At 44.6% G+C, this 11983-nt stretch overlaps 1 protein-coding gene across 3 annotated transcripts; it reads right to left on the minus strand.

Moving 5' to 3' along the window:
* Nucleotides 1–1166: 1166 nt before the first annotated feature.
* On the minus strand, nucleotides 1167–11983 carry LOC310680813 (selenoprotein Pb-like). Of its 3 annotated transcripts, XM_083447834.1 has the most exons (6): nucleotides 11879–11983; nucleotides 10817–10996; nucleotides 4577–4811; nucleotides 3750–3962; nucleotides 3000–3138; nucleotides 1167–1633 (listed from the first exon to the last, which is right to left on the minus strand). In XM_083447834.1, exons 3-6 carry the CDS (start codon nucleotides 4789–4791, stop codon nucleotides 1382–1384), a joined length of 819 nt encoding a protein of 272 aa, XP_083303960.1. In that variant the 5' UTR covers nucleotides 4792–4811; nucleotides 10817–10996; nucleotides 11879–11983; the 3' UTR covers nucleotides 1167–1381. The 3 variants fall into 3 exon arrangements, with proteins under 3 accessions (XP_083303960.1, XP_083303959.1, XP_083303958.1); XM_083447833.1 differs by lacking the exons at nucleotides 10817–10996; nucleotides 11879–11983 and adding an exon at nucleotides 8917–9032; XM_083447832.1 differs by lacking the exons at nucleotides 10817–10996; nucleotides 11879–11983 and adding an exon at nucleotides 8902–9032.

Below are 11983 nucleotides of genomic sequence, written 5' to 3' on the forward strand. Positions count from 1 at the left end.
TAGGTGGATACATATCAGCATTAACACTACAATAAGGACAGATTACACCCTCCCGTAAATATTTGTAGCAGTAGCTTCCTAAAACTGGGATGTAGAGGACTTGTACAGTGTGCACCAATTCACTGACCTTCAACAAATAACAGGAACCTGGACTATTCTCAATAAGGACTGCTTAGTATGCCAAAAATGCAGATAAACTATGGGATATCTCTTAAATGTTGAAGCTGAATACGTCTTCTACAATGCTGTGTACTGTCTGCAATAAATGACACCATTTGTACATTGAGGTATTGTGAGCAAAGACTTCAAACATTTCAGAGAATTTATTTCCAACATTCTTTCCCAGAAACAGTTATACTACTTTTAATCAGCAAGCAGTGCATCCCTTTTCATGAATTTTCCTGATAAATGGCATTTTCTTCCTTTGTTCAGCTCTCATAGCCCTGACAAACTCAACTCTCACCTCAGACTTCTCTGTCTTTCATACCCCTATCAACGTACCTGTAAACTTGGCTAATTCTGTCTCACCACTTCCATTCCTACAAACCGCAAATGTTCCTTACTTCCAGCAATACAACAAATGTCTTTTTACAAGCTAGTAATTTGTGTGCATGGACTTTAATGTACAAAATCTTGAGCCCTAGGCTCAAAGTCAGCCTTCTCTGCCACAGTCAGTCACCCTCCTGCTAATACCAGTTCTGATCCCCATCCTTCCATCTCCAAGGACATGCTTTTATGTACGGTGTCAGCATGTGGTGACAGAAAGTTTACACCACATGCTTCATTGAGTGCAGAAAAGCAGGAAATGCAAAAATGGGGTCAAAATTGGCTTCTCAAGAAGCTGATTACCATAGCAGCTCGGTGTTCCTGAGGAAAACAAGATGGCTTCCTTAGGCAGTCCTCACCACAGAAATGGGGTGTATCTAAAAATCCATCTGAGCCCAAGAGGAACACCACCTTAAGGCTTGGTGGAACAAAACTGGTGGATATGAGGTTAACTGGGAGACAGATTCAAAATGAGGATAGAAGTCTCATTGTGGACAAGCAGTTAAACTTTCCAATCACATATATGACACAACAAAAGTTTTTCTCGGTATGGTCGAAATGGCTTAAAAGGTATTTAGAATATTTTGCTGCATTGGCTATCGGGGCAGCAAAAAACGAAAAAAGTTTTTGTTGTGTCTTCTGCTATCTGTTGAGAGACCTTGAATGATTAGGGAGTGGAACATTCACTTCCCTTCCCATGCTGAAAACTGAGCCATCATATTTCTTCCTTCTGATGCATGTAAGTTTGCCCCCTGGCTCTTCTTAAAAGCTTGCTTAGTGCTAAGTATGCTTATGGCTAACAGTTGGGTGTTGCATACATTGAAGTTTAAATGTTTTATGGGGATTCCCTTGTTTGATGCTTCTGTGAGCGATTCTGAGAGTGGAGAACTGGCTGGTGTGTACTGCTCAAACCCAAGGCTTTATGGTTGCCGACTCCTCCATGATGTGAATAGGGATGGGCTGTGTGCTTGGTGTTAGGTGCTTCTTGGCTTGGCTCATCGTGATGGTACCTGGGTTCTTCCAGGTGCTTCTCTTTGTGTCCAGATGCCTCAGTTGTCATCACGTTAGTACTTGCTGTCTTATTCACCTGTGAAGGTAATGAAAGATTCTAGTATACAGATGGGTTTAGGGTGAAGACAGAAACACATTTTAAAAAGTGAAGATGCATGTATATATCTGAAGTGATCTGCATTCAGCCCTTTTTGACAAAATCTGTAAACTTCCAAAATCAACTGAGCTCAGAACAACTGCTACTTTCTGTTTTCAGGAGAAATTGGCTGTGAAGAATGGTGATTGCCTGGCAGTCACTTAAAAAGTGGTTTTAAAGAATGTGTAAAATAGAAGTTTAAATGAGTAAACATGCTGGATGTTTAGGCGTAGAAATGGTTTTTAAAAGTTTGAGAGGCAAAAAGCTGCACAGGAGTTTAAGCCAAGTATATATCTATCTCAAAAAAGCAGGGAGGGAAGAAGGTTTGATTTCTCCAGATCAGAAAAACCTGCACCGACTCCTGGAAGGAGATCTGTTTGACTTCACTCTCGGTATGGTCGAAATGGCTTAAAAGGCATTTATAATACTTTGCTGCATTGGCTATCGGGGCAGCAAAAAACTAAAATAGGTAATACATCAGGGCCCTCCCGCAATCCCACCTTGAGGAATGAACTTTCAGATCACTGATGGGTCAGGAAGTGACACCACAGGACAAGACAGCAGTTATTATTTCTTCTGTCCAAGGAACAATATGCTCCCATTCATTGGGAACAGGAAGCACTTCAACCTGACAAATTAAGGGTGTTAATTTATTTTTTTCAATAACTGAGGGCAGACAAGGGCTACTGGGTGAGGCTCAAGCAGTACATGATAGCAGCAGATCCAGGTCTTGCCCCACCATATGCAAAACAGGAAGGTGGGGTTGACTTTAGAGAAAAGGGGTGCCTGGGTGAGGGGAACCAAACCTTTCCTGCACGTGATGCCACACAGCTTCTGTTCCAAAGTGTCTTTCTCCAAGTCAATCTCACTTTTAGTATCTGAACTCAACTGGGGAGAAAAGCACTTGGGGGAGTGTGAGAAGCTGAAAGTGGGGGGTGGGGTGGGTTAGCATGTCCTCCCACCTGGGTTCTCCTGGACCCCTCCAAGCTACACTATCTGTGACTGCGGCAGACCTGGTGTCTCCATCTGCAATTTGCTTCTGAGGTTTTTATTTCAAGATGGTTTACTTCCCGTCAAGATGAAAGATGCTTTGTGGTATCTCAACATCCTTTCTCCTTGCTTGTTGTAGTGGCCCAATATAATAAAACCCTCCCTTCCACCTTCTCCTCCCACATCCCTGCTGTAAGACCGATCTGATCAGAAACCTAGAATTCCCAGGCAGAAGTTCAGGATGGGCAAATGAGGAAATGTCTGGCTTAAATAAAATAGTTGAAAAGGAAGTTGATGAGGGGATTCAAGTCCCTACCTCCTGGCTGCTGTTAGAGGGGTACCAGGAACAATTGCCGCAGTAGTCTTTGCTGTGTGTGTACCGCACGGCTGCTTCGACATAGGGCAAGTGCAGAAAACTGTATGGCAGCTGGATGTGGAAAGCCAGCCTGCTGCACCTGCAAAGCCCGAGAGCCATGAAACAAATGGACATAAAGTTAGTGTCAGGAGAGCCTGTAATCCACTAATTTACACTGGAAATGAATCTAACCTGGCCTGAAGAATCTGGTTTTCCTCACCAACAGTTGTGAGACATGATGGTAAAGAGAAACACTTACATCATGGTATGTCCTTTCTTTCCAGATGTGTCCTCAAACAGACTTTTTGATAATGTATTCAAGAATCCTGAATTCCATATATCTTACTTTCCTTCCTTCTGCCCAGGCCTGCAGACCCCCATTGGCCTCCCAGCAGCAGCTGTCTACAGAGCACCCTCTTCTGCCCCCGCTAGTGCTGCTGATGGGATCCCTGCTGGTGGCAGCAGGGGCTTTCAGCAGCCAAGGAAGGAGCTGGACTGAGCCGCCCTGCAGTCCATTGGATCCTGAGATGGTCCCACTGCCAGAACTGGGCTTCTTCCAGGCTCAATTGCTGCACCAGCTCCAAGCTGGCTCAGTGATCTGCCTTCCCTCCCTTCTGCCCCGGCTGCTATGCACAGCAGTGGCCCTGACTCTCCAAAAACCCTATCAGTCTGGGTGGGTGGGGAGTTAGAATTGCTCCCTTAAGCACTGACCTGTCATAGATCAGGAAGTCATCCTTGTCCCCATCTAGAATTTGCCAGACGTCAGGCTCCAGAATCTGCTGCTGGTAAACAGGAACTCCCTCTGGGGCATGCCGTTTGAGCTCCCAGTACATGGCCCTGGAGAAAGGAGTCTTCTCATTCACAATCATGAAGCTGACATTGGTCACTCCTTCAAGTGACAGCTTCCTCTGCAAGCTGCCAAGGCTGGTGGGTAGGAAGAACAAGTAACGTTTAGGAAATGAGGTGCACAGATATAGGTTCCAGCCCCTGCCCTCTGCACATACCATGTGGGATATGAGCCTGCACTGCTGGATGGAGGCCCTTTCATTTATCAGTTCACTGGACTTGCCATTACAGCGGTCCCTGCTACATAGATCCAGCAATAAGTTAAATGATACATATTATGCTTGAGCTGTAATTCACCAGGGAAATTGCATCCACCATCTATATGTGTGTTATATCTGGCCTGCTGCAGCCCATGCCTCAATTTTTGATTGTTGAACTGGAGCTTATAGACAATCAGTTCAGTTCTGTGTTTCCTGGTAGAAAGCCTAGGGGCAAAGATATGACCTTAAGAGTTGTGATATTGCCACTGAACACCAGATACAGGGTTCCAACACATATCTGACTTTCTAGTCACATCCAGACCATCTTTTTAAAGCATGTGACTTTCCCCAAAGCATTATGGGAACTGTGATTTACCCCCTGACAGAGCTACAGTTCCCATAACTCTTTTGGGGAAAGCCATGTGCGTCAAATGTATGGTGTGGCTGCAACCTAACAGCTCCTGACTCAGGCAATCTTCTCTATGAACTCACCTGGCGGCCTGCTTGAGACAGAACTGTCAGCTGGCTTTCAACAGTGCCACCACTGTCACTTGGCCCTCCATCCCAGCCATGGGGGCCACCCCATTGATCTTCCAGAGTGGTGCAGGTTGGCATATTCGGGTCCTGTTCTCAGCCACGTCTGCCAGTGTAGCAGCAATTGCCAGGAGCAGCAGCAAGGTTGTTTTGGCTAGGGCTGAATAGCCCATCCTGGCCACCTCCCTTCAGCCTAAAGTAGAAGAGAGCAGCTTAAGACCATAAGAACTTCCCTCAGCAGGGAAGTCTCGGGGGGGGGGGAAAGGGGGGAAATAATGAATATGATATGTTTTGATAATTTGTTATGTTGAAATTCTTAATAAAAACTAAAATAAAAAAAAGAACTTCCCTCAGCAGGCCAGATGCAGCCTCTAAGTCTCAGAAGGCTTTCTTCTTAGTAAACATAGATAGGATTGTCCTACATAGATGCCCTAGTGCCCTGTATTTGAAAGTGACAGTAATGGATGCTTAAACACACACACATATCAGCTGCCTAGGATTTCAGCTACAGCAAGGGTTGTTGCTATCCTGTGGCCCTCTGGATATTGTTGCAGTACAACTCCCAGCATGGTCATTAAGAACATATGAAGAGACCTGCTGGATCAGACCAAAGGCTCATCTAGTCCAGCATCCTGTTCTCACAGTGGCCATCCAGATGCCTAGTGCCACAGCACTCCCTCTATTTGTGGTTCCCATTGACTGGTATGCAGAGGTGTCTCGGACAGTGGAGGTATCCATCATATCTAGTGGTTATGAATAGCCCTGCCCTCCATGAATTTGTCTAATCCTCCTGTCTTGCCAAAGGCAAGGTGGTTCTTTTAAAATGAGATTCAGAAGCAATACAAAATACACAAGTGAGCGAGAAGTTTAAAGATTTTATTCTAAAACAGCAAGGAAGGTATACATATACCAAGCAAGCACTTCAATCTGCCACTTGGAAGCCCCCAAGAAGCGGAGAAGCGACTCCCCCAGGTACCCTCAGTTTGCATGACCCTGTGGCCGATCAGTCCGTGGATGAGCTTCAAACAAACTCTGCCCAAACCGTCCGATATTATAGACAAGCTGTGTGGCTTCCAAGACTGGCTATGTGCAGATCATCCAATAGCCACCACCTCCCAAGGCCTTACTTTCTCAAAACAATGTCCAGCATCAAAGAAGGCACCCAGAATTATCCTCCACAACTGATGAAGGCAGCTGTGTGTGAGGCTTCACCTCCTCCCAAAGTTCTCAGGACATTAGAGACTGTTCTCACAGCATCAAAAAACTTAACAAGAGCAAGGGAGGGGGAAGGAACAGAGGCAGGAAGGGTAACCGTGTCAGATCACTAACTCCTCAATGCATTTTGTTTTCAGATGCATTTCTCATACACCTCCAAAATAGTGGCTATCTCCACATCCTGTGAGAGCAAGTACTTATATAGTACTTCTTTTTGTCTGCCCTGAATTTTCCAGTATTCAACTTCATTGGATGACCTAATATTCTGGAAGACAGAGAGCAACTTCTCTCCATCTACGTTCTCCATGCCATGCATAATTGTAGACATCACTATCATGTCCCTACCTTATACACCTTTTTTTCTAATCTGGAAATCCCTAAATGCTGTAACCTTTCCTCATAAGATGGTTGTACCAGCCCTTTGATCATTTTAGTTGCCCTCGCCTTTTCTGAAACTTTTCCAACTCTACAGAATATATTTTTAAGGGAGGTGACCTGAATGGTACACAGTATGCCCAGTGCTCCCCCCCCCCCCAGAAAAATAGGTGCCGGTACCATGAAATTGTTACAGTAAGTGCCACACTTTTTAACAACAACAAAAGGAGCTGCTGGTATTGCGTACCCTTGAGTACCCCCTGTGGGGAAAAGCACTGAGTATGCCTAGTATTGTGTTGTCCCACCATAATTTGATGAGCAGATAGGGCCAAGGAAGGAGTCTGGCAGCCAAGCACTCTGGTTTGGCAGACAATGGTGAAGACAATACAATCTGGACTGAAACATGCCTCAAGCAGAAAGTGGGATCTAAAAATGAATGCAAGCAAATATCTAGACCAGACAAAAACAATCAGGTAAGCCACAGGCCACAAGGCAATTCACATACGTTAAGACACATATAGGCACCCTATTGCTTTTAAAGGATATTGGCTCCATTTTACAAGTGGGGCACTATATGAGTCAGATAACCATGGGAGAGAATGCACAAAAAGTTAAACATTAATAAAGAGTGTGCCTCTGAGCATATTCAGAGTAATTCCCCATGCTGCTTAACAGCTGCAGCTTCCCCTTCCTCCTTGCACTTAGAATTTAGGAATAGTGTGCATCTGAGCATATGTTTTTCACTTGTTACTAAAAAACTGCAGTTTTCCTTTCCCTATACTTTTATAAATACAAAGCAAGGCTGATGATGTGATGGCATGTTTCCTACATAGATGAACGCTCCAGTATAAGTTTTGCTAGAAATTAAGAACTGTTCAAAAAGCAAAGAGGGGAAAAAGCACTGTCTTCCTCTGTTGTCAGCAAACTAAAAGCAGAGAATTCTCATATGCAGTTTATGCAACAAACTGTATTCCTAACCCAGAGCCCCCTGTTTATTGACATTCATCCTGATTTGCTTGCACAAAGTTTACACAGAAGTTATACTTTAGCTAGTCTTTGCTGAGTATTCATTCTGATTTGTTTGCAGGGTAGTTAGTTATATGACAATTAGCATCCATTCAGATTTGCTTGCAGGGTGTTTATACGTCTTCCCATTAGTCATTTGCTCATTGCACATGTTTTCAGTGCATTTCCCCATCACTTTCCAAACTGCAAAAAGTCTGGTGTTTTTGTGTGAAGTGGATTTGTTGCCCAGAATCCTTTAATCTGCTTTAACTGTGCAAATCTAAATTTCATCATCATCATCAATCTCTATTACGGTCCAGAGACCCAACAAATCATTACAAAGCAATACACAATTCACACAGCCTACCTCCAGGTTAAACAAGCATTTTGTTCAGAATATAGGGATCATTTGTTCTTGCAACCACCAATAAAAACTTTGCCACTGCTAATGTTCTAGCATTTGTCCGGTCTTCCAATAGGAACCTGACATAGTGAGCCTCTGATTTTCCTGGGAATGGTACCAGCAAGGGTAGTATCAAATCTAAATTTCCAGCATGTATTTGCATCCCTTTTTACAGCTCTGGCTGCATTCATATTTAATGCTAAGCAAAGCCATAGTTTAGTGTGAATTGGCTACTAGGGAGAAGATTACAGCTGCTCCTCTGTGGCCTCTTTAGCTCAGTGGGGTGTAGCACCAAAGCCAAGGGTGGCTTAGTGAGTTGTCTGAACTTGGGATACTGATTAAGCTCTTGCCTCCTTAACAATTATCTACAGGACAGTCAAAATTTGTTACTGGCTGCATATTGCAGCTTAGCTACCCAACTGAGCTAAAAAGCCTGGGGAGGAACAAAACAGCTGAAAGCTCCTCTCTGGGAGCCAGCCTATTTTGCACAGTCCTGGTGAGCCACACATATTAATCACATGGATGAAATCTCAGCAAGAGTCTTGTTGCTTTCCAACACACTGGTTAGAAAAGGACACACACCCAAGCCTTGTTAAACTTGTAAAAACAAGCCACAGAAACCCAGCATGATTCAGCCACACCACCCTAGTCTCTCAATAAAAATAGTTACGGTATTTAGAAAGCCCTTGTTGATCCCAGAAAGTGGCAAAACAGGGAAGGCAATGCCTTTGGTTGGGCCAAATCTTGGCAGGATGTTCTCCTCCCCTAATTGTCCTCTGGAACAGGGTCCAAGCTTTTGAGTCCACCATCAGAAGCAGTGGCGCTTGCATTCTAAAGCTGGTCACAACGTCCCCGTCATACCCTGCTTGCCACCACACAGGCTGCGTGCAATTCCCTCCCATATACTCCTCACCTCCCACATCCAAGAAAAACAGCCTTGGGGTAGTGGTAGTAGATTAGGAACAACTCACGAGATCAGATCATGCTTATCTTGGCAAGATTCAAAACCTCACAGTCTCACCCACAAAAGGTGGTTCAGTCAAAGGTGATTTGACACCTTGCCGAGGTTGGGCCCCTCAGGAATCCACCAAGACTTTGTTCTAGGAAGCAGCAGCACAACTTTGCCTTCCTTGTTCAGAACCTTTCGGCTCTAACTTCATTGTGATAAATATTTCTCATTAGCCTCCCCTCCACAAAACACCAGCTATACTGACCAACTGCAGAAACTGAACTTAATAGACATTGACACCCCCCTTCCCAACAAGTCTGCACCAAGAATTCCCACCAGGTGATACTCTGCCTTTTCTCAGGTGACTCCAGCTGTTGTTCTACTCCAATCTATGACAGCCTTACTGTAGCTCTGTTCTCTCAGATCTCTTATCCCCAGGCTGGCTGTGGAATACTTTATCTCTCATTCAAGGTCTCTCCACCCAGAAGGGGCTGGGAGAGAGGAGGTGCTTGGCTGGGGGCTAGATACACAGATGTCCTTGAAGAATTTCAGAGCAGCATGAATTGCGTTCACCACTGCCATACACCCAGCGGTACTTGTTTTTCATTCAGAGACATCACATTCAGGAACTGAAGAAATACCATGCAGTGCCAGGCCAGGAACACTGGAAAGCATTATGCTCTTGGAAGATGACAGGACTGCATCCTGGCAGTTTTCAGTTACATTGAGGAATACATTACTGGTGTGATGAGATGGGCAGCCTTGCTATAAAGCAAAAGGAAGCAATTGTTACAGGCAGTGCTATTTTTCTAGAAAAAGAAGTGCCGGAACTCACCATGAATGCCTCCATTGTATCATGGCAACGGTGTCCGCCTGAAAGATGCTGGAACTGAGTTCCGGTGAGTTCTGGATGAAAAGAAGCTCTGGTTATAGGCAACAGATTCCAAAAGAGACAAACTGTACCCACTCAACTTGCATTATTGTGATGGGGTGGTATATGTTGACTTTTTGCTTCAGATGAAAAAATGTTTTAAGATTAGTAGGTAAAGATAAAAGGTAAAGGGCCGCTGGATGGTTAAGTCCAGTCAAAGGCAACTATGGGGTTGTGGTGCTCATCTCACTTTCAGGCCGAGGGAACTGGCGTTTGTCCACAGACAACTTTCCGAGTCATTTGACCAGCATGACTAAACTGCTTCTGGTGCAACACGACACTGTGATGAAAGCCAGAGCGCACGGAAACATTGTTTACCTTCCCATTGCAGTGGTACCTATTTATCTATTTGCACTGGTGTGATTTGAACTGCTAGGTTGGCAGAAGCTGGGACAGAGCAATGGGAGCTCACCCCATTGAGCAGATTCAAACTGCCGACCTTTAAATTGGCAAGAGGCTCAGTGGTTTAGACCACAGTGCCACCCGCGTCCCACTAGTAGGACTGGCACAGCATGATGAGATATCCATGAGTATATGAAAAAACAGTTCCTTTGAGTTTCCAATTCAGGCATGAACTCCCTAATATTCCTACTCTAAAGTATATGAGAGGGCAGATTTGACAATGAGCAGTCAACTATGGGATTGGAGGAAATTTAACTGAATGTGAACTGACATGAGAGAACCTGGGTGGAAAACTGGTTTTCTGGGATAATAAAAGTGAATTGATTGAGTGATGTGAGGTACAAGTGAAATAGAGTTCCTCTGAACATGTGCAGAACACCTCTGCCTTGCAAGAGAGAAGCTGTCATGTATAATGCATTTTGAAACAGGATTTCCTGAGCAGATGATATGGCTTCCAGGCTGCCCCTTAAAGCCCCGTACTCATGTTACCCCAACAACGTTGGAAGTGCTGCAGTGCTGCTCCTTCTTGCATTGTTGGGGTAACAGTGAGAAGCCCAGACCATGAGTAACAAAGCCCACATCACAGCTTCTTCCTGTGCCAATGCTAACCATTAAGATACACTCTTGTACCACACAGGAGTGGTGCTGCTGAAGATCCCATACTAGCAGAGTAACGTAAGAACCTAGAAATTATGTCCTGTCCCCATTTTCTTGCCAGGTTTCTGTACAACTAGTACCTACAGGCCATTCCCCATCAAGCCCCGCCCCCAAGTATTGGCCTTCTCCAAATCTATACCTTTCCAGCAGTACACACGCACTCTTTTCCCTCACAATAGTCCCCACCCCAATTCAAAAGCCCTGAAGGGAGAGAAAAGTATTTCCCAAGATCTGATAAAGACACATGCAAACCTGCTGTACCTGGAACTGGGAGTAGAGAGTGCAGCTGAGTGGGACACAGTCGAGGGCAGCCTGAGGAAGTCTCATCCACCTTGGATCTGCAATTCTCCGAGAGGCTAGGGTGATTTCTGAGGTTTCCAGGAACTCTTCTCGTTGTGAAACTTTTGTTGGTGAGCTGGGAGTTTGTTTCGACCCTGGGTGCTGAGAGGGAGGGTGTTGTCAGAAGGAAAATGCATTGATATGGATTTAAATATAGGGGTAACTTTCTATTAATGTAACATTTTTATGTGTATTTTTGTAATATTTTGTTTTGTCTGCTGTTGCTGTTTCAGCTTATTGTAAACCGTTTAAGAGATATTTTAAATAAGTAGCACAAAAATTAAATAATCAGTCATCATCATCATCATCATAAAGTACAGTGGTACCTCAGGTTAAGTACTTAATTCGTTCTGGAGGTCTGTACTTAACCTGAAACTGTTCTTAACTGTTCTTAACCTGAAGCACCACTTCAGGCTAATGGGGCCTCCTGCTGCCGCCGCGCCCCGGAGCACGATTTCTGTTCTCAACCTGAAGCAAAGTTCTTAACCTGAGGTAATATTTCTGGGTTAGCGGAGTCTGTTAGCTGAAGCGTATGTAACCCAAGGTACCACTTTATGCCACTTCCTTGTGCCTTTCCATTGAAATCTAAAACTGTTATGAGTGTGTGAAAAGGGGAGGTTCGATCTAAAGGCCCGTTCTTAAAAATACTTTCAAGATTGAATTGCATAGCTCCTCCTCACATAAAAAATAAAAATAACAGCGAGTCTTCAAGCGCTGTAAATACTTAACAAGGCTGCCCACCCAGTGGTGGCGATATGAAAGCAATGTATTTTAAGAACATTCCTTGGGATTTTTAAAAATAAAATAATTGTAGCACAAAACAGTGTTATCAACAAAGGTAAAATAAACGCTCTTGGTTGTTGTTGTTGGGGTTTTTTTCTTGGGGGGGGGGGGAGAATGGCGTTGTAGGAAAGGAGATTGCGGCTCCGGTATACGCAGCCCATTGAACGGCTGATAAGCGTAGCAATTGCCTTTGCTTAGGACCTGCGAGCCGGTGGAAGAGGTTGCCGTAGCCCCACGTGCGCCCTGGAGACACTCGCCTTCCGCTTCCGACCGCGTGTTGCGGAGCCCCTCCTTGCGGGAGATTCA

This window comes from Podarcis tiliguerta, assembly GCF_965153285.1.
Source record: "Podarcis tiliguerta genome assembly, chromosome: 6".
Classification (NCBI taxonomy): Eukaryota; Metazoa; Chordata; class Lepidosauria; order Squamata; family Lacertidae; genus Podarcis; species Podarcis tiliguerta.